Source organism: Dermacentor andersoni, chromosome 1 (assembly GCF_023375885.2).
Source record: "Dermacentor andersoni chromosome 1, qqDerAnde1_hic_scaffold, whole genome shotgun sequence".
In the NCBI taxonomy this organism is placed as follows: Eukaryota; Metazoa; Arthropoda; class Arachnida; order Ixodida; family Ixodidae; genus Dermacentor; species Dermacentor andersoni.
The window spans coordinates 23,652,396-23,675,755 of NC_092814.1; the positions used below are offsets into that span (position 1 = coordinate 23,652,396).

Consider the following 23,360-nt stretch of genomic DNA (forward strand, 5'->3'; position numbering starts at 1 on the left):
TCTAATTAGACAACAGTTTTATCTTTGACACAACACATCGGTGATGATTTTTTTTTTAGATCGGTATATGTTTGTGGCACTAAAGTCCTTCGGCAGCTTTTTTTTTCTTCTTTGACAAGCTCTCTTTTCTTGTTTTTTTTTCGGCAACCATTTATTCATCGTTTTTGGAAAGCAAGCAACACAGCAGTCGTTCATTCTTGGAAAACTTGTTAGCCGCCAGGCTCTAAAGATGCTGAGGGGCCGCCCGGGCAGAGTATTTAATGAACAATAGTGATCTTGTGTTTAAAACTTTTAGTGCTAGTCAGTGCACGCGTGGTACAGTATAGTCAAATAGATACATTTCTGCTGCACAAATATGATCCTCAATTGTCTGTTCGATATTCGATTGAATATTATTTACTCAACATTTGTATTCGTTTCGTATTCGACAAGGTTTATACTCACCCACTCACCCACACAACTTCTTAGATTTTGAGCGAGACGCGTGTCTTCAAATAGGAAAGTTGTTGCGCCCTAAAACATCCCATTCAGTAATTGTCAGCGCGTCATGTTGCGAGTAATAATGTTTTGTGCGTTTTACGCGTGGCGCTCGAAATAGCGAAATACGATAAGGGCTGCGTGATTACTCAACCACGTGCCGCGACGCCAGCGGTCCCAAAAGTGATTCCAAGGAACCAACTGGGCTCGTTTCCAGACTCGACCATCGCCTGGGCGTGATAGGCTGTTGCGGCTTCCGCTGATCGCAAGCTGCATGTTCCGCGTGACGATCGCAGCCTACGCAGTGACCGGGCGGTTAGCGCGAGGGGTCTGCCAGAGAGCGCGGGCCGATTTCACTCACTTTTTGGACCGCTGGTGTCGTCGTACTTTTCATATTCTACGTGCTATGAGCAAAACGCGGAAAAAATATAATTGCGTCCGATATAGCGCGCCGAAAACGACAGGATATTTTACGACGCAATACCAGCAATTCCCCTCTGATGTTACGAGTTCAATTTAAAAAGAAAAAAGAAAAAGAAATTGAATAATTTTCTCTAAGTAGCTGGTTACTTAGCCCACAGAAGTTATCTCGGTGACGAGTGAGGAGTGATGATCGAGCACCGTAGATATCATAATCGTATGATGCGCCAGGTGGGATACCTGGCAGATACTGCTTAAAATGCAGAATATGTACGCCTATTTGCATTAAAAAAATGCTTACTGCAGTACATACGACGGCGCATGTTCCAGACTTAATATTAGTAATTATGTTCCTGTTGGCACTTTCGTCAAACAAATCTGTGTGAAGGCGCAAGTATTTTAATATAGGTAAATGTGTACACGGCATCCTGTAAAGCGTGCTCTTCCTGTTAGGCACGCATGTTCGTGGCGGAAAGCGAGCGTACAAGGGTGAATAAGTATGGACGTAGATAGAATAAACTTAATTCAATAATTTGACCGGGCTGTTCTTCGCCTGAGGTGGCTGCCTCCCTAGAGACTAGAAAGCTGTTGACCGAAGGAACAAAGAAATTGGTTGATTCCTCTTTTAGAGAAATAGGTCGTAACACGAAAGCGAAACGCGTATTCTCAGAAGCTGTGGGGCATCTTTGTTGCACATTCACAAATGCAAGTCCATAAATGTGCGCAGTCTTTTATTTTAATAACTACAGTTTCGCTCAAAGCAATTGCAGCGACAGCAAGCGCGCGAGGCCTATGCGCCGCGTAGACCGCACCCCGGCGGCTGCCTGGGGCTTCGCGCACCCGACTGGACGATGAGCGCGTGTGTGGCGAAACTGCGCCGTTACAGCGTTAAGGCCAAACTAGGCGGGCGCAGATGGTGCAGGACAGATCGTACGCGCCGAAGCGCAGCGCGAGCAAGCTCGAGACCGATATCGGCGCTCGGGCTGCCTCGCGTTCCTACGCGCCTGGCTACACAGCCACGGCGTGGTACATTCAACAAACACTCACTGAGGGAGAGTTTTGCGATGTCTATAAAAGGCCTTTATGCTCCATGTGTGCTGTGTCAGAACTATACAATATGGCAATTGTGTAAATATGGAGTCCCCAAGTAGGTCACTTTAACCAGCTGCCTCAGATAGATTTTTTTCTTTCTAAATCTCACCTGAAGACTGTAGTGAAAAAGCTTATTTTTAGGGCTTAATGATTTCTTCAAATGAGTATCGAGTAATCAATTCGTGCTTCAGTCGGGATTAATTTTTAAACCGCATTTATTAGTGCAACCTTGCAATAATATTAGCTTAACGTGCCATCCGAAAATTTTTGTGCACACTTGAAGCTATCCTTTTATGCAACTGGTCTGCTTAAGGAGCAAAGCATCCAGTTTGGCAATGATTATTGTTCACAAACAGCGTAACTGCAAAGTATAGCAATTCAGGCTGCATGACTGCGGTCACACAGAACAGAAAAAAAAAAATGGGGTGGCTTTTCAAACGCCAAGTAGCGCAACAGTCCCAAGTCTCATTGTATGAAAGTACGCTTATACTGCAAGAACATACCTGGCATGTGTTGTGTATAGCGTGCCAACAAGTTCGCAGTATGCCTAGTAGGCCTAATTCATAGTGTTCTAAGCTTTTAGCTGCGGTCACTGCTATGTCGGGCAGGCAGGTCGTTTCACCAATCAGAGGACGTTTAAGCGTTTGTTGACCGGTTGAACACTGCCCCCTTTCGTTGCACTGTCGCCATTGCAAGCGCCCTCCAAAATTTGCAGACAGTGTAAATTTGTTCACTCATGACAGCGAAGGAACTCGCCTTGCGGCCGAGGCTTCGCAGAGCATTAAAAACGGTAGCGCATGCGCAGGCCAGCCCTTGACAATCTTGAACAACGCGACTGTCGTGCCCGCGGCGGCCGCTTTTCGATGGGGGCGAAATTCAAAAACGCCTGTGTTGGTGGCACGTCAAAGATCCCCTGGTGGTCAAAATTAATCCGGAGTCCCCCGCTTCGGCGTGCCTCACAATCAAAATCGTGGTTTTGGCACGTAAAACCGCAGGATTCAATTCGACTGTCATGCCTAAACAGTCATCTCTCGCGAGTACCTGCACGTGGCAATGATTGAAAGGTGAGCGCCGCCTTCCCTTGGGCGAGTGCTGGTGTAAGTTTCGTGTCTTTCTTTTTTCCCGCCAATGTGGGAACACTAATTTTCAGAGTCGGTGTTTCCCTTCTTGTTTCCGTGCTTGCACGCCTGGCTTTCAATGACTACTGTACAACTTACACGAGTCGTCTTTTCTGGCAACCCTCAGAACGTGAACCTTGTCGAGGAGAAAATGGCGCCATGCACGAAGCAGAGAGCAAGACAAACTACACGAGTGCTCATTCTCCTATGTATTGCGCTATGTTATTCTTGACAATGGTGGCCTACACTTCTGCACTACTGAAGCGTCAGCACCATGCGTAAAAGTCAACACGGATTTGTAGACCTACCGGACTTGCGGTAGCGACACACCGGCAAAACAAAGGGCCGTTTGTAAAGAATGGTGACGCTTATCAGACCACCTCAACATCTTGTAGATATCTGCTTGGTGCATATAGAATGTCTGTCAACGAGAAAAAAACAAGCTATGTCCAAACGGCAAATGAGAAGCTCGTTTGCCATCACCAATCGTAAAAGCAAAATCATAATTCACAATATGTTAATTTGCTTCTATCCATGACGTCACGCCCGAAGGTCAATGTAACCAACTAAAATAAGAACTTGTTTGAATAAACCACGTAGATTAAATGGAATAAAGTTTTTAGTATACGCCCATTGGCATTACTTAAGTTTACAAATTTATTTTTCGCCAGTTTTTATTCAGTTCTTTGTGGGCCGATCCTCGACAGCGCCACCGGCCATCAATTCGGGCCAGGGAGTCTGGAGAGCCCTGCTCTAACCGTGAAGCCACCATCGCACGCATGCGTCTCTCGTGCCAAAGTCGCTCTTGGAAACGCCTGGCGCATTCCTCACGTGCCAATTTTCGCCTTGTGAGAGCAGGCGCTTTGACACGCTGTGTGCTGAACTGCTTCCTGGATCGGCCCATACATTTTTGTCAAACGGATACATGCAAAGTGGCTTAGTCCGCCTATAATGCTGTAGCATTAAAAGGGCCAAGTTGATGTGTGGAGACGTACCCGTATCTAGCCGTCACGAAGCGCGGGTTCCCGAGGCGCATGACTGTGCAGTGTAGCGACACTTTTGTTGGCAGGTTTCACCAGCTTTTTCGATACTGTCGCGTAAACATGAGGCCGGCTGCGGTGGCATCAGGTATGACACATCGCACTTTAATGTTGTCCAGCTGCATTATCTTGCGAGGAGTACCCAGTACGCTCCTTTTTATAAAGTGAATTGTTGAGACGTGCTTTTTGGTCTTAAGCCTCAGTTCCTTAAGCTTGTTGTGTAATGTTTTCGAAACACAATGATAGAGCTTGCTTGTTCCGCACATGCATATTACTGGCAGAGTCCTCTCGCGCGGACAAGACTACAGCGGTCAACCTTCACGACAGATGCACTTCACGCCGAAAGTTCCACGAGAATTCTTGTAGCTTTTCGGGGCATGATAGTCTACAACACGTCGTCCGAGGAACCATGACCTGAGGTGGAGTACAACTCGGTGCCCTCGCTGTGGCGAAAAACGTTTCTCCGTTTCCTCGACGTGGTTCCCGCAGAAAATCGGGCCGCGTCTTAATGAACGGTAAATCCATCGCAACAAGACGGGAGCGCTGCCCCTGAAGTTTTTCAGTGAACAAGCGAGAAAAAGTGATGGTGGACAGAGAAGCGTTCTACTCGAAAAGCACTTTATTTGTCCCTTTGTGCATTAAGAGAAGAAAGGCTGACGAGACGCACGTCCGTCTGGTCATGCCATGCAGCAATGGGATAAAAAACAATTAAATTCTGGGGTTTTGCAAGTCAAAACCACGATCTTATTCTGAGCCACGCCGTCGTGGTGAGGGGCTTCGGGCTATAACGCCCGTGTGCCGTGTATTGGGTGCACGTTAAAGGTGGTCAAAATTACGGGGATGAAGGGACGAGGAGGAGAGAAAGAAGAGCACTGCCTGCTGCATGCGTGTAGATCCACATGGTGTGACCTATCGACTTGAGAAACTGAACTAACGCTCTAGTTGCTTCCCGCGCCATCGCCGCGTAGTACGACCATGTTCCAAAGATTTTCGCCTCTGAAAGCGGTCTTGAGTCCGACCAGTTTAAGGCCGACTGGACCCCCGTGGTGGCGTTGCGTCTATGGTGTGGCGCTACTAAGCCCTAGAAGGGGCGATCGAATCCTGGCCGCAGAGGCCGCATTTCAAGGGTGCGAAATGCAGAAAAAAAAAAAAAAAACGCCAGTGTACGGTGCACAGGTGTAATTAAAGAACCCCAGGTGGTTAAATTAATCTGGAATCCCGAACTGCGCCGTGCCTCATAATCAGCTCGTGGTTTTGGCACGTGGAACCACAGAATTTAATTTAATTAGTGCTGTCCGGAGAGGGTGGCGCTGTCGTAGCAACGTGAACACATAGGCGGAGAAGATGCTCCCTTCGCTCTCTGTCTTTCCTTCAGCAAGAGTCGCACGCAGGCATGTCTCCCGTTCTGATAAGGAATGCCCAAGCGTTTGAAATGTCACTTCCAACCAGAGGTAGTAAACCAGTGCCGCATTTGAGCGAGAAATTATTGATAGCAGCTGCAGCTTCGAAGAGCAATCATGTGCATGCAGATATTTCCACACATGCGGTCAATAAGCGCATGTCATGGCTATAACCAGTAAATAAAGTCTCATGGCTATATTATTTTGAATAGAGAGGACCTCATCCACAACGGTCCCGATGCCCCTACCGCAGCCGGAAACTGAAGGTGATCTAACGGAGTGCAGGGGAACACCCCGCTACGAGCCAGATTCCCTCGCCGTCTTTCCACTGCCTCGAGTAGACGAAGCATCGCCAACCAGAAACTGGTTCGGTCGTCGCCTACAGCAGGCGGCGGCCTGTACACCGGGTGTCTCACGTAACTTGAGCCAAACTTTAAAAATATGCAAGTGCCACGTAGCTGCACAGACCCAAGGTAATCTCGTTTGCCATTGCTTGGAGACGTCCAGATTATTGTTTTGCATTTTACCCAGTCACCTAATTAGTGTTGATTAAGTAATCAAATATTATAATTAGATTGAATGTGTCAATGAGAAAATTGTAGACCAACATTAAAGACTCCGGATACAACTTTCTGCTGATCAATGCGTGCAACATATTTTTTTTCCAGGCGTGCGAGAACCCCGCGAATACAAACAAAGTGCCTCGAGCGGCCAGTTGCACGGCGATTTTTCGTATATTCGCGGTCACGCTAGGAAAAACACTTTTAGGTTGCACGTATTGAGCAACAGAAAGGTGTATCGGGAGTTTTTCATGTTGCGCTCCAATTTTCTTATTGACACTTTCCCCCAAATAATAATATTCAAGAACTTGATTAATTAATTAGGACTAATTATGTAATTAGGCGGAATGCAAAAAGACAATCTGAGTATCTCCAAGAGACGGCAAACAACATTACTTAGGTTCCGTCCAGCTACGTGGCATTTGCGTATATTTAAAGTTTGGCTCAAGTTTCATGGGCACCCTATATAATGCTCACTGATGTTTGTGCCTTCACGAAAGCCAGGTATACGGAGAAACCGAAAGCGTCGGGGACTCCAGTCGAGAATTAGCTGAGCTCTGGAGGCGGCTGCATTCAGTCATTGCTTTTCGATCTCCTCCTTCATTGTTTAATAAGTGCCGTCTTTTCGCCTGCAACAGATTTCAAGAGCGCATCTCGCTTCCTTTCTGTCGGCAGGCAGTGCGGATTGTCGTTTCCCTCCCCTATTCTTTCGCAGCATACTGCTCAGCCCCAGAGGGGGCAAATCGCTCATCTAAGTGCCAGCATTCTCCCGCTCTTTCATAATGCCGCCACTGAGACGCCACAAGACTCCACTGGTTAATCGCTGTCACGTTTGCTGTCTATCTCTGCGAGATTTTTGCCTGCAGAATGCTATTCATATAACGTTATCACGCGCTATCTTATTTGTCCACTTAGATATAATGTTTAGTATTGAAAATTAAATCTTTTTCAATCATCAATGACTGTGTCGCACCATTATCTATGCGAAACGGTAAAACGTATTGCTGTTCTGAAAGGCTTAAAGAACAATCCTGGGGTAGACATTGACACTTGATTAATGTTTTCAGTAGTATATAATTTGATTGATTGATTTCGCCCTGCAGCTTATCACGTCTCACGCTATCCGGGTGCAGACGCCTCCACGACACATCCCCGGCGTCGTCGAAGTGACGCTGTCGTACAAGTCCAAGCAGTTCTGCAAAGGCGCGCCGGGGAGGTTCGTCTATGTCTGTGAGTAACACCACCTCGCGGCTCCTGTCCGTGTACATCGCACTTCCGACTACGTTCCATGCACAATGACGCAGACAAGTTTGTATGTCAAGCAGGCTGGCTGATGTGCAGTTCTATGGAGAGTTCGGCGAAGTAAAAGCTAAGCGCCATGTTCCAAGTAAACTAATTTAGAAAGTAGTTCGCCCTACCTTCACAACTATTCGTAACAATAATGGTCATCAGCTCAATAATGGGTGCGTTCGCCAACAGCCTTTCTTATCGAAAATTTTTTCTTGTGGCCGTTCTCCCCTTCGAGCGCAATGCAACCCGCAAGGAAAGGCGTATAGGTCGGCCTTACGCAGCCTCTCCACCGAGAAGCTATCTCAGGCGTCGGCCTTTTCTTGAAAGTGTAACCTCCGTAACACCAAGAAGCGCTCGCACCACGCTTAACCGCTTTGTATCACAGTCGTCACACTTCTTTATTTAAAGAAAAATTCTGGTGAGTGAGCTTTCTGTTCGGTCTCTCGTATTTTTCACAAAAAAGAAATTTAGGATCACGTCCAGGAATTTTGCCTCTGCGGCCATCTGTTGCACTTCGCCGCAATGCACCAGTGTAACCTAATGGGCAGCATGTTTTAGAACCATATTTCAGAAGGCCGCCTGAATTTCACCAGAATTTAGTGTGGACAAATCTGAATATAGTATGTATATACCGGAAGCTAGAATTGATAGAATTGATAGAATGGATGGAATTGAACATGCTCTCAGGAACGGCGGAAGCCTAAAAACAGTGAAGAAGAAACTAGGAATTGGCAAGAATCAGATGTATGCGTTAAGAGACAAAGCCGGCAATATCATTACTAATATGGATGAGATAGTTCAAGTGGCTGAGGAGTTCTATAGAGATTTATACAGTACCAGTAGCACCCACGACGATAATGGAAGAGAAAATAGTCTAGAGGAATTCGAAGTCCCAAAGGTAACGCCGGAAGAAGTAAAGAAAGCCTTGGGAGAAATGCAAAGGGGGAAGGCAGCTGGGGAGGATCAGGTAACAGCAGATTTGTTGAAGGATGGTGGGCAGATTGTTCTAGAGAAACTGGCCACCCTGTATACGCAATGCCTCATGACGTCGAGCGTACCGGAATCTTGGAAGAACGCTAACATAATCCTAATCCATAAGAAAGGGGACGCCAAAGACTTGAAAAATTATAGACCGATCAGCTTACTGTCCGTTGCCTACAAAATATTTACTAAGGTAATCGCAAATAGAATCAGGAACACCTTAGACTTCTGTCAAGCAAAGGACCAGGCAGGATTCCGTAAAGGCTACTCAACAATAGATCATATTCACACTATCAATCAGGTGATAGAGAAATGTGCGGAATATAACCAACCCTTATATATAGCTTTCATTGATTATGAGAAAGCGTTTGATTCTGTCGAAACCTCAGCAGTCATGGAGGCATTAAGGAATCAGGGTGTAGACGAGCCGTATGTAAAAATACTGAAAAATATCTATAGCGGCTCCACAGCCACCGTAGTCCTCCATAAAGAAAGCAACAAAATCCCAATAAAGAAAGGCGTCAGGCAGGGAGATACGATCTCTCCAATGCTATTCACAGCGTGTTTACAGGAGGTATTCAGAGACCTGGATTGGGAAGAATTGGGGATAAAAATTAATGGAGAATACCTTAGTAACTTGCGATTCGCTGATGATATTGCCTTGCTTAGTAACTCAGGGGACCAATTGCAATGCATGCTCACTGACCTGGAGAGGCAAAGCAGAAGAGTAGGTCTAAAAATTAATCTGCAGAAAACTAAAGTAATGTTTAACAGTCTCGGAAGAGAACAGCAATTTACAATAGGCAGCGAGGCACTGGAAGTCGTAAGGGAATACATCTACTTAGGGCAGGTAGTGACGGCGGATCCGGATCATGAGACGGAAATAATCAGAAGAATAAGAATGGGCTGGGGTGCGTTTGGCAGGCATTCTCAGATCATGAACAGCAGGTTGCCATTATCCCTCAAGAGAAAAGTGTATAATAGCTGCGTCTTACCAGTACTCACCTACGGGGCAGAAACCTGGAGGCTTACGAAAAGGGTTCTACTCAAATTGAGGACGACGCAACGAGCTATGGAAAGAAGAATGATAGGTGTAACGTTAAGGGATAAGAAAAGAGCAGATTGGTTGAGGGAACAAACGCGAGTTAATGACATCTTAGTTGAAATCAAGAAAAAGAAATGGGCATGGGCAGGACATGTAATGAGGAGGGAAGATAACCGATGGTCATTAAGGGTTACGGACTGGATCCCAAGGGAAGGGAAGCGTAGCAGGGGGCGGCAGAAAGTTAGGTGGGCGGATGAGATTAAGAAGTTTGCAGGGACGGCATGGCCGCAATTAGTACATGACCGGGGTTGTTGGAGAAGTATGGGAGAGGCCTTTGCCCTGCAGTGGGCGTAACCAGGCTGATGATGATGATGATGATACCGGAAGCATACCATTGACTTGTCAATGGCACACTTGCCAGAAGTCATGAAACAACGTAACGTTAGCATTTGAGCATTCATGGTGCCTAAAGTGAAATTATCCACTTGCATTTACAGTACCTTGTTCAGGAACAACTTAAGGCAAAATATATATTTCTTAAAGAATGCGAAGCACGATGAATAATTAAATTTGAGTCCTGCGGAAACAATTTTACAACACACATTCTAGCTGCTTGATTGCACTCTGTAGTATTTATAGAGCATTATGAATTATTGCTCAATAATCAGTGTGAAACATTAGTGTATAAAAAGTCCACATGCAAGAGTATTTTGACATTGCACGTCACATAAGTAAAAGAAAATGTAAGAGCCGCATAAAAAAAGCATTGACAACATTAAAATAGTGACAAAGGCTCCACTATTGTCTTATGTTTTATGAGACTTATTTTGGTATTTAAAAATGTTTTCTGGGAGCTATCCCTCAATGGTACTATTCCTCAATGAACTCGTACATGAAAACTGTCGGTGACGATGTACCTGCGAGAGTACTTGAGCTTCCAGAATGCATGTCAGGGTAGCAACTGTTTCTAGTCTTGAATATATGGGACGAAAAACCGCGTTTTCTTTAATCTTTAGACTAACAAAATTACTCGAACAACCTGCGTCACAGGTCAGGTGTTCCATATATACTTGCAGTCATGCACAGCCGTTTACTTCTGAAGGGCAGCGCGTGGGGCGCATTTTTGCACAACTCACCGTGGAATGCGCGCACCTTACTGCGGCCAGCTCGACCCTTTCTGCACAGTGCACGCTGCCATTTTACGTTTCATTCAAACTTTGTTGATTAATGACACCCACTTGTTGTGTTTCTTATTATCAAGCGGACGTTTCTTTTAGGTGATCTCATCGCATTGCACGCCGTCGGATACCCCAGCTTTGAATAGGTGCGCCTTATATTTTCTCCTTGTTTCCAATTTGTGTTTTTACTTTCGTTTGTTTTTGTTTGTTCTCGCGTTGTAGTGATGTGCTGTGAAAGACATTAATATGTTATTTTATCACGTTTATTTCTTCTGTGCACTTAATTGTTCGATAACTCCCAATTACTACGTCCTATGTCTCGCTGTTTTTTCTCGTATTTGGCACCTTACAAAAGAGGCAGAGTTAATACGTTCTTCAACGTGCGACGAGTGGTCGTGTCTCAAACAACCGCGTCCAATTTCCCACAAGTATCCGCAGTCGCGGAGCCGCTGACGGATCGGACCGCTTGGACGCACGCGTGTCTCCGGTGGTACTGCGTGGCTGAGATTTCAGTCTCTTGACCTCGTGTAAAGTTAACATCATCTACGCGGTGGTACAGGCGCTTTGACTTCTTCACTTAAAGTGGAAACGGAATGAGATGAAATGAGTTAATGAGATAAAAACCAGAGCGCAGTTTTCTTTTTAAACTTTGATACATTGAATAATTGATAATGTGTCTGCTAACTACGGAGTCTGCTAAATGCAGCTGCGCTTTGAACGTCAGGACATAGGAGAGCTTATGCTCGATGAGTTGCTTGTTCTGCCTGGTCGTCGTTGGCGCCGCCACCATACCTGTGCGTGCAAACCACGCATTTGTTGGTTGGTCACGGATACTGCGACAATCGCCTTGTCCCACTGGGATGTTCAGCGGAATGTTGCCATTCCCATTTCGAACACAATGCGGCCGTATATAAGAAACTATTCCTGAGCCATCCTCATGGGGCCTTCCTCGAATGAGGCTGCCGTTTAAGAAAAAAATCTTCTCTATTCGCCGAACTTAAAAGGAAGCTTTAGCTCAAGCCCCAATAGAATGCTGCCAAATCTAGTATGCATGTAAAATGCAGAAATGCTTTTGTGGAATAACCCCTGGACCAATTTTATTGAATGTTCTTGCATTTGAGAGAGAAGGGAAAACTTTGGAAGCTTTTTTTAATTGCCGAAAACTGGTAAGCTTGAAAAAAATATACAAGCAGGAAGCTTACCAATTCGCAACAGATAAACAGTTCAGATAAACAGATATTGCAGTTCTGTAACCTGTGGCGCTATAACGTAAAGCTATTCCAAACTTTTCTATTCCAATTCTGCAATCAGCTCTCCGCTATTGGGCGAAAATTTTTTGGGACCACCCCCACTTCGCCTGTCTGTCACGCGACGTCACTCAAACCTCGATAGCTCCCCATCTGATATGACGTGTACACACCGATTATGCATGATTGGACCAAACAAAAAAATATAGTTATTTCGGATTCGACGCTTTTTTGGGCATTAGGCCTCGGCGATTGGTCGAAAGTGTTCGGGTTGCACCCACTTCACCTGCCTGTTACGCGACGTCACAAAACCGCGAAAACTCACCGCGTCAAAGTGACATGTACGCGTTAAAGATGCGCTAATATTCCGAAAAAAACTTAATTTTTTTCTGAATAGCCGCATGTTGCCCCGTTCCGAAAGGAATAAAAGATGGCTGCCGTCGATCGCTAAGGCACTGGTTACTCGCACTGCCGAACTGCATGGGTTTACTTGCGTACAATAAAACTTTTTGCATGACCGTGTAACGTTTTCGAGCACTTTCGGAACGTTTACGACCTCGCTCTGCCAACTCTTCTTTGCTGAGGATCCGTTTTAGCAGCATTATTAACCATCCGGTGCATGCCACCGCAATTTTCGACCAGCCACCGCAAGCTAAGTAAGGGAAAGCGGACCAATCGCAGACGCCGGCACCACCCTCTTCATTCGGTTATCGACCTTCAGTGCACTGGCTCGGCCCCATCGAATCCCTCTCCACTTGAGCGTGCTCCTCGCCTCTTGTCAGCCAATTAGATAAGACAAGCCGCTCAGTGTAGGCAATGTTATCCGCTTTTAAAGCAAACAAAAGGGACTTCCTATAAAAGAGGATAGCGTTTGATTGGTGTGTTGAGACAACTCTTCGGATGACCGGCCGATGCTTGCGTCGGTGGTTACGTAAATTTGACGTGAGGAGATTGGAATAAAAACATATTGGAATAGTTTTACGTTATAGGGCCCCTGCATCCGTTAGAGCGCCGAAAGCGGACATTTGAAATAAGTTTCAGCTTACATGAATCTGTTACAATATTACAAGAGTTTTGCAAAAGCCCTATTCACAAATAAGTAATACATATCCCAGGGATGTATAAATCAGTTTTGTCCGCATTTCGTTGTATCATTAAATGCAGCTTTAAAAATTGTGCTACTCTTCTTCATTGCTGAGGTGTAGAGTTGTAAACATGATAGTTTCGTTTTTCTAAATTTTGCAATTTCGGCAGCATTTATCAATATATCGACGGCCTAAATAAAAATCCGCTTCAACAGTCATTAAATTTTAACCTTTTCTTTTAAATGTAACAATCCTTATCAAATTCGCTGCAGTGGTTCCGCAGAAAAACGATTGCTTCTTTCCCGTGTATTTAGATCAGAGCCCCCGAGCTAAAAGCTTTCCATCATAACTGAACAACGGCAGTGACGACTAAATTGCGTCTGAAGGAAGAGTGCCGTTCAGTTTTCTTGTTCTAGACATCATGAGAGAGCGCTGAGGCTGAGAAGGCGTGTTCGCCGTACAGATACGTGCGACGTGTTTAAGAAAATTCTCCTAAATGTATTATTGCTTTTCGTCATCACGCATGCATACGCATAACCTTCGGGTTAGTGACAACTAGGGCAGGGCAGGGTGATGTAGTGCAAGGAATGGAGGTCGGACGCTCAGTGCCAAGAGGTCAAATCATCGTATTACCGCGTACCTGCCACTTGCTTGCCGCCGTCTCGCGCCTTGCAACTTTATGTTGCAGAACCATACTTGGCTGTTCGGTCTTCCCTATGTTGGTTGTCTTGCCTGTGTTCCCTTCCTCCAAACATCCTCGCTGCCAAGTTGGCGTATAGTCTAGGAACCGGGAGCCGAATTGCCAAAACTTTGACAGACAATGGCAATAGTGTCATTTCCAATTGGCTAGCAGCCTTCGCTAATACAGCATCAGAACATTTAATATTACAAAGCGCGCGTTTTGTAAATACGGGCTGGGGTCCTTATTCACAAAGAAGTGCTTACGCCAGAACTGTCTGCATGAACAGATGGTAGCCAGTCGTGATGTGGGACATATTATATAGCGAAGGCTCCATGTGAAATAAACTTTTACGAATGAGAAGTTTTGTGGCTTAAAGGTACCGAGGAATGAAAGCAAACAGTGTTTTTTGGTGCATGCTTGATCTAAGTTTACCGCAGTGGCCACACCCTGAGCGAGTTGACTTACTTGCCCCGGAGTTTTTGCCTTAAATAGAGTGACGCGCGTGGGTTGGCTGACGCCCCGGCGCATGCTTGTCTCGCACAGCGCTCAACGAGCCCACCATCGACTACGGCTTCCAGCGGCTAGCGAAGCTCATCCCGCGCCATCCCGGTGACCCCGAAAAGCTTCCCAAGGTGGGTTCAGGCGACTCTTACTTTTCGCGCCAGACCGTGCTGCTTGCTGGTAGTGTGCCGTTGCACTGCATTTTCGCGGAGCTGATCACGTGGGAAGTCAACTTGAGTACCCGCGCGATGCAGCAAGGCACTTCTAGAAAGTGCTGCCTGTCCAGCCTTCTCTGTCGGTCACATCTCTCATAATTTGAAAAGTATGGCTCAATGTTTTAAAGCGAAGCTTTATTTGCCTCTTCCTTTGACTTTCGCGCTGCTTCTGTCTGTCACGCAGCGTCGGGAGGTGGTTCGGAGCGTGCATATACATGGCAGGAGTGCCGCAGAGAGGAAAGTCGACGCGAGAAACTCGTTTCGACCTTTCCATCGCGGATGGATGGATGGATGGATGCTATGAGCATGCCCTTTGGAACGGGGTGGTGGGTGGCGCCACCAAGCTCTTATTATGTTGCCTAGTGTCCTAGCTATCACAGCGCCCTCTGGAGCTTCCTGGTTGACGCCACGTTAGTTTTTTGGCAGTGGTAATTATCCGTGAACCTAATTACAGAAACTGCAGCGCTTACGTTTCTACTCACGTGCAAGTTCAGAGGGTACATAGACAGAATTGTAGATAAGACGGGGAGAGGAGGCAGAAAATGGGTAGAACAGGCACGAAACGCATGAATAAGAGCATTGTCATCCTCGCAGTAGCCATACAGGGGAGAGGGCGCGAGAGGGGAAAGATGACGCGAGAAGGCAATGAAACCCTATGGTTGCGGACAAACTGAAGGTACGGTACGCTTATGCTATTTCTGAAAAATAAACACTTCTCTGTATTGCACTAAACGCTGAGAAAATTATGCATTCGCAGTCAACATCACCGCTGATTATCGTCATTCAAAGCAAACGGCACATAAAGCTTCGCTTACGTCGACTTTCACAGTGCGTGGGATCCGCATATATTTTTTTTTATTGGTGCATGTCCGTTGAACACACGCTAGCCAAACGAATAGAATGTTGTCCGCTTAACCAAAATAATAGCAAATAATACATCTTTCACTTATGCTTCCACTTTAAGAGCCACACGAGGCCTTCGTATGTTTGATAAAATAAAATATTCTAACGAATATTCGACGGGTATTCACATACAGGCATAACATGTTCTTTTTAACTTGATATTTCTAGATATGGCATCGAAGGGTTTCGCTTTCTCGTATTATATCGCTTGACCAAATATGCCCGAGTGGCAGCGCCGAGAGGGCACACTAACCTGCTCTGGTGGGTGGGAGCCCCAGCTTATATTGTTTTGAATTAAGGGCCGCTTAGCCACTTTTTTTGCTACTGTCTCTTCGCTTTGATGTTTGCAGAATACGCGTGGCGTTTACCGAGGTGCGTTCCCATACACTATGCGAAAGTCCGTCGCTTGTCGGCACTTGACTGTGCTTGAAGTATTCACAATTCTAAAGGGCAGTTCGTCGCCGCTATTCCGATGTGTATTCTCCGAAATTGCGAGCACAGGAACCTACCAGTTGGGTGTCGTAGGAGTCTCGCGTACGACGATAATGCCTTTCTCAAGGGCCAAACCGCTCTTCGGCGCAGGAGAGTTAGCGGAGCGAGACAGGATTATTTCTAGCGGCCTGACTCGGAGCCTGACTCTGCAGGAGATCATCCTGAAGCGGGCCGCCGACCTGGCCGAGGCGCTGTACAGCATGCCCCGGCAGAACCAGCTCTCGCTGCAGGGCCCGCGCTCGCCCGCACTCTCCGGAGGATCGGCCGGCTTCAACGCGTACGCCGCCGCCGGTCAGCTGGCCGTCAACGTCCAGGAAAACGGTGAGCCGCCGGGACAGCGGCATCTGTGCCCGTCATAATGCGAAGAAAATAAAAGTCTCGTAAGAAGGCGTAGCGCAAAACGCCTGTGTTTATTTACGTTGCGTGTTCTTTTATTTCTTTTTTTTTTCGCCCTTTGTATCCATAAAATGAAACACCAACTAGCCGATAACAATAGCATTCTTCAAAGAGAACGCATTAAAACAAAATGGAAAAAGAGAGAGGCGTAAGAGATATGCAGAAAAATAAACAACAGGAGCGAAGGAAATAGCGAGGAAATAACGGTTTAGACGCACACCGCATGCAGACATAGAAAAACAAAAAGCACCTGCAAACACGTGCCTCAAAAGAAAAATAAAGCAGCGGCACACTTCAAGTTTCGCTCACGGCGCATAAAGTCACACGTGTAAAATTAAACAGAGAGTGACGTTTAAACTGCATGATAAAAATCACAGCGATGTTTTATCCAACTTTATCCGGTACGCTTAGCATGCGTTCATTTATCGCAGTTACACCCACAGCGGTATCATATATTGGTTTTTGCATTTCGGCCTGCCTTGCGACGCGCCGTGAATAGCGCTGGTGTTGCCATGTGCATTGGCAGTTCGCTTTCACGTGAACTTGAACAGTCTGTGATTTCACTCGTGAGTCACTTTTGCGTGCTATGGGCGATGATATAGGGACATCAGCCTCTTAAATCTCGAAACACAACGAACTTATAAACCGATCTGACACGTTGCGAACACCGTCTAATTTCCTAATACTCCAGAAGTTTGAAATTCCTTTTTGTGGTGCTCTTTACTGCAGCAGCTACAAGAACCATTGCAGCTCAGGGACACATTTCGTTAGACGGTTTGAAAGTGCAAATGCCTTTGACGTGCTGTGCTTCGTGGCAGCACAGCCTGTTATCGCAGGTGATGCGCGAGGTGGGTGTTCCATGAGCGAGCCCGATATTTCACTTTCTCTCGCAGTTGAAGCATGGATATTTTGTTGCTGGGAAGCAGCAATCAGCACGGGGCAAAACATCGCGTTTTCTTTTACCCTCTCCGAACAGCAGAAGCACGTGGGCGAAAGCTGGGGCTTGAACTGAGAAGGCGACGATGACGAACATGCCAAAAAGTTACTGAAGCGAACTAGGGTGGTTGCTTGGGCTAGTTGGTAATTCATGATCAAAAATAACGTACAGCGAGAAGGACAAGGACAGCGCTGTGTATGTCGTCTATCGCTGTCCTTGTCCTTCGCGCTGTACGTTATTTTTGATTACTGAAGCGGATTGAGCAATATTTCTGTGAGGTCTGGTTTGACAGACTTGCGAGTTTCTAGGATGACTGCACGCCTCGCTATTTTTCAGGTTGAACACGAATGGAACCAGTCCATTGACGGAAATGTATGAGTTATCACTGCCTTCTGCTTATTGAGGATAAGTGACCGTGCAAAAGCCAAGCCGCAATTATGTGTGCATATGTGCGACATTATATCAGACTATAGTCTAAACAGCAAATCTCAGAGCCTGGATAACTGATAAGTATGACACACTTATCTGCGATTCGCTGTCGCCGTCCTATAGTAGCAATCAGGAGTGGTATTCATAAAGCCTTTCGTTCTTAAGGTCTGCTCCGAACCAGAGGCGCCTTCAGTTAATGAAATTGGCCGGGTTTTGTGCAGTGTCCTCCTCGTCAAAGGCTCGTTACACGAGGTCACAACGGGAATCGCGATAGCAGCGATCTTTAGTACGCGACACGAGCGTCCGGCCCATTGTAATGGCTGTCACCTTCCTATGCTTGAGGCTCGCTTGAAAGGGCAACGACACGAAACTTAGTTAGTCGGCCTTGGTTGACATGTCTCTCCCTTTCAATATTTAAGGCGTAAGCGCGGATACGCGGCTCTGTAGGTGTCGGGTTAATCAGCGGTCGTAGCATATCTGTCAACATCACCGTGACCTGATGACGTGATGAGGCTTACGCGAGATTTTTGTTCTCATTAGGAGATTAGGGCAAAAAAACCACGACTGAGTGACTTTGTCTGCACTTTCATGTTATTCGTTCTCTTAGAACGGCGTGTCTTCTTTCCGCAAGCCATACGCTGTCACGAAAAGCATCGTTACGACCACGTGCTCTGAATGTTCGCAAATGAATGCTGCTCCGTGTGCTGCAGCCGGTAGTGCCGCCGCAGCATAAATTGCGCGACGGCACCGTTTCGAGAACTGTGAGGCACCCGCCCTGATCTCTGAGAAATTCGCTGTGTACGCTACACTCCGCCTCACCAGTTTCGTGCAGCACCGCCAGAGCTAAGTGTGCAAGGAAGCGGCTGTCACTTGAACGTACGTACAGACGCACAGTATTCGGCGCGCCTCGGGCCTTCGCCCAGACACGACGTGCGCGAGAGACACGCTGGCGTCGAACGGCGTGTGCTGCACGGATGTGATGGGGCGGAGGAGCTTGGACTTTGGCCCACTGACTGCTGCCGCCGCTTGCAGAGTACGGCCGCTCGCAGAGCAGCAGCGTGTCGCCTCGGGGCTACGGCTCGAACGCCTCGACGCCGCACAGCAGCAGCGGCGCCGCCACAGCCGGGGGGCCGTACGCCGGCGGCGCGAACGCCACGTATGCCGCCGCGGGGCCGCTGCCCGGGTCGCCGGGACTCTTGAACGGTGCGTGTGCTCCTCTCGCGCGGGCCTCCCGGCTGCAGCGACGCCGACGGCGCGACGGCCAGAGCGTTGTTGCCAGAGCTTCCTTTCTCGCTCGTGTTAAACCTTTTCTTCCCTCATCTCATACTGGCCTTCTCGGTGAGCCAGCCGTAGAGTATTGCGAGCCTCATTTCGTGGTGCATTTGCATGAACGCCCTAGTTTTGCGCTGCGGACCGAGGACGCTGTTTGTGCGTTTCGTGCAACTGACGTCCTTGCCAAGACACGTTGAGCCTGTGGCAATCACGCAGAGTTATTTCGCGCACCCGGCAGTGTGCATGCTGTGCTGAGCGACTTTTCGCAGCCGCACGCTTACACGGAGAAGAGGCGGAGTGTTGCAGCCTTCGCTTGGCGCTTTCTTTCTACTTCAAACTATAGGTGTATTCTCTGGAAACCTCGCTATAATAAGCACATGTCGTACTCACTTCACAACTTGAAATATAATGTCTGTACCACGGTAGCAGCGCCACGGCTACACGACGTCGCCAACATGTTCAGGCGCTATGGCTGGTTAGTTTTGGATGATAGATAAAGACAGCACTTAGGCACAAGGCAAAGGAAAGAATAGACGATGGGCGATGCAGTGCTGTCGCAACGTTCGTGGAACACACGGATAAAGCATTCCGCATTCTCTCTGCCGCCAAGCGCACCATTCGTTCGACATCGATGAGAAGTCGTTTTCTGTATTCTAACGTTTCATTCCTTGTTAGGCTCGTACACTAGGTGCATTCTTGTATGTGTCGTCTGAGAGATCAATTTTTCTGCACAATTTCCGCGGATGATACTAACGCCAGCAAGATACTGTGTCATGGAAGCTGCCCCTCTTGCGTTCTTTCTGTAAGATGGACGCAAGAAAAAAATTATGTACTGGTGGAACTACAGAATGGGTTCAGACCAGGCAGACACTTAGAGGATAATACGTTTGTACTAGCTCAGTGCACAGAGATTCAGTAGCTCAGAATAGACCTTTATGGATAGCATTTCTGGATATTAAAGGAGCCCACGATAGCGTATACAGGGAACTGTTATGAGAGAATCTCAAGCACGAAGGCATAGATGACGATTTCGTGGAGCTGCTGAGAGAGGTATATAGAGACAACCGAGTACAAATTGCATAGAAAGGCCGAACATATAATGAAGGTCTGGAAGTTCACCAAGGTCTAAATCATGAATGTCCTCTGTCTCCATTGTTGTTCGTGCTTTATGTTAAGGACATAGAGAGACGACTGGAAAACACTGAATTAGGGTTTGATTTATCCTACATGCGCAATGAACAAATGGTGCAACAAAAGGTCCCCGGACTGATGTATGTGGACCACATAGTGCTACTAGCGGAAAATGCAAGAGATTTACAGACACTTGCAAATATCAATGTCAACGCAGCGACAAATCTTAAGTTTAGCACAGAAAAATCAGGAATTACGTTCTTTAGTGAAGACACTAGTAATTACGTGGTGTCAATTCAACATCAAGTCAAACCCCTAGTTAAGCTATATAAATACCTCGGCTTATACATATTCGAAGGAAACACTTACTCAAGCACCCACCAAGCTAATGTGGAAATAAACGGGAAGCGGAATGCAGCAACAATTAAGCATAGAGCACGATGGGGCCACAATAGTTATGAGGTGGTGCGCGGAATCTGGAGAGGAATAATGGTGCGAGCGTTAGCGTTGGCAAATGTCATTCTGTGCTTAAAATCAGAAATCTCGTCGGGGTTGGAAGTTAACCAAAGATCGGTAGGCCGATTGGCTTTGGGTGTCCACGGTAAAACCACAAATTAGGTAGTGCAAAAAATTAAATTATGGGGTTTTACGGGCCAAAATCACGATCTGATTATGAGGCACACCGTAGTGGGGGTCTCCGGAATAATGTCGATCACCTGGGGTTCTTTAACGTGCACCTAAATCTAAGTACACGGCCGCTTACGCGTGTGTGTAATAGAAGAATGAAGATCTGTAGAGAAAAGTAACACATTTTTTCATCGTTAGTTAAGCGTTTGCCAACGATGACGAAGCATTCTGTCACCATCCATGGACCTTTGACTGCTTTATTTCTAACAATGTCGGTATATTGTGGAAAAGAACGGCCATCGGCAATGTTGTTGGTGCAATGTAGTCCCAAACCTGGCACCTTGCATTGAGCCAGCAAAGAGTGTGGCTGCTGCGACAACAAAACGTCACCAAGCAAAAGTTGTGGGTCCATAGAAGAAAAAGAGGACTTAAACTCTATCACCCTTCGTCTGTGGGGCGCCAGGAGCTCCATGGTTGCAAAACGGCACATTCTAATTACTTTTATGCGCCATTTTCGCTAAACTCCGTTGCGTTTTACGAACCGTAGTGACAAATATCTAAAAATGCGGAAGGATAAACGCGTGTAGACGTCGTCTCTGTGGTACAGTGGTCGATCTGGAAGGCAGAAAGACTTCTTAAATCCGATTTTGCTGCCGTGCCCTTGGAAACGCAACGCCTGGCCAACACAGTTCAATGCGGCGTAGCACACACTAAAATACATTGTACATCTAGCTAGAAGTCATGCCGTGATCCGTCACGGAAGCGTAGTGGCTATGGCGTTCCTCGAGGTGGCGGGATCAAATCCCGGCGGCTGGGAGCGAAATGCAGAAAACACTCGCTCACTTAGATTTAGGTGCACGCAACAAATCCCCAGGTGGTCAAAATTAATCCGGAGTCCCTCAGTACGGCGTGCCTCAAAATCAGATCCTATATTTAGCACGCAAAATCTCAGATCTAAATTAGTAAGTCTTGTCATACAACGCAGTTACTCTTGCAAAAGGATAGAAAGTTAGGCGAGTTGGTACGGTAACACGATCTTGAATTGTAGCGCGAAGTGACACAAAGACTAGAAGCGGACAGGACGAGCGCACGTCCTGTCTGCTTCTAGTCTCTGTCTGTGTCACTTCGCGCTACAATTCAAGATCATGTTACAGTTCCTCTTGCCGAATATGTTTCGGTTAACTGAAAGCATGTCGCCAACGTTCGGGGCAGTTGATTTTTGCGCAACACTCGGTCTGTCGTGTGCCAACGTCAGCAAATGTCGTGGGACAGTCGCAGTGCACTCGCGTGGTTGTCGAGCACTGCACCTCGGGAGTGCCGAGCGGCCACTTGTCGTTTCGCGCGGTGACGTCATTCTCTCTTTCTCCGCAGGCATGGGAGGCATCGTGCCATCCCACTTCGCCGCCATGAACCCGTTCGCGCTGCCCACGTGCAACGGCCAGTCGTACGGCGGCTCCATCGTCACCTCGGGTGCCAAGTGACGCTGAGCGGTCGTCTTGTACAATGTGTATTATCATGGACTCGTTTTTTCTACCACGCTGCCCTCCTCCCAGCCCGTGTGTACATATCCATCGCGTAGGAGGAACCCTGTACAGAGAGCGCTGCGTGGCGCAGGCGCTGGCACAGGCGCCGCCCAGCTCCTGCGGCCGCAGCCCATGTCATTTCGTAATAAATGTCCTGCTTCGCGCACCTGTTCTCGTTTAGTGGGCCACGAACTGTCGTCAAGACCCGGTCGGGTGGCATGGCGGCGCTCTTTGCGCTCCCAATCGCTGCGATCTGCTGTGCAGTTTCGATTGTTCTGGTGTAAACGCAATACCGACATGCAGCCCGGTGTCGTTTAAAAACATCGGTCGGCAGGCTGTAGCATGTCCTCAGCCGCTGCGCCTTGTGCGTATGATGCCAAAGAAAGAAAAAAGGAAGTAAAGAGCCGGTGTGTATACAGCTTATTAACTCTCGGCAGTCAAGTTGCCGAGAGTTCTATTTTACCGATTGCGCGACACTTTGAGCTTCATTCTGACATTTCATTAATATCCCGAGCCTTACGAGGGGTGTTGCAGAGCCGAGCGCCAAAGGATGCGTTCAGCATCATCCGCAGCAACACAAGCCGCACATTTACAACGCTTTCCTCGATTACCTGTCGTCGGTCCTCAGAGCCACGTGGCAGAGTTGTACCACCCGAAGCTTTGAAGCCAGATTGGCTCCTACCATGATCGGATACCGGAAAGGAAACAGACATATCGTGTATCCCCCTCGAGGCTAGATCTTAGTCTTGGTAGAGAGTGCAAGAAGCAGAAGAAAAAAAAACACTGATACTTCAAATGATGAATGCAATCGAGACATGTGGTCCGACAAATGAAATGACTGATTTCTGCTGTAATTTCGGAGACGTCTGAGGAAAAATCCACCTGCTGCTACAGTGCGTGAGCGCACTCGAGAACTGTACATAATCAAAATCACGCAAGAGCCAATTGGATATTCTTCAAAGTTCAAAGATTATGAATGTGAGCAGTGGTACGAAATGAATATTTTTATATGTTAATCAAACATCAGTGGTGAAATATCATCATCATCATTTATTATTTCTCAAGGGCCCCATGTGGGGTATTACATAAGGGGGGGGGGGGGGCAAAACAATAATACGAACATCGAAGGAATGGTCATGTGCAAAGCAACAAAAAGCAACAACAACTGAAAAGACACTAAAATACACAAAAACACAAGTTTTTGCATGATTAGTTGAAAATATGGGCGGTTAGTAACTCTCGAAATTTGGAAGGGTTTCGCTCTACAACGACGGATTCCGGAAGCGAGTTCCATTGTTACATTGCAACGGGAAGGAAGG

The 23,360-nt window shown here is 47.0% G+C and overlaps 1 protein-coding gene across 3 annotated transcripts in view; it reads left to right on the top strand.

Annotated features, from left to right (window-relative positions):
* Window positions 1-22,207, top strand: part of kn (EBF transcription factor knot) — a 139,420-nt gene extending 117,213 nt beyond the window's left edge. Inside the window, exons 11-15 of one of the 3 annotated variants that reach the window (XM_050192992.2) lie at window positions 7,211-7,337; window positions 14,159-14,247; window positions 15,879-16,047; window positions 18,521-18,691; window positions 21,890-22,207. In XM_050192992.2, coding sequence (XP_050048949.1) covers window positions 7,211-7,337; window positions 14,159-14,247; window positions 15,879-16,047; window positions 18,521-18,691; window positions 21,890-21,999 — 666 coding nt within the window. In that variant the 3' untranslated portion in view covers window positions 22,000-22,207. The remainder of the gene's footprint in view (window positions 1-7,210; window positions 7,338-14,158; window positions 14,248-15,878; window positions 16,048-18,520; window positions 18,692-21,889) is intronic. The other 2 variants (XM_055061247.1, XM_050192993.2) reach the window with 2 other exon arrangements.
* Window positions 22,208-23,360: the final 1,153 nt, after the last annotated feature.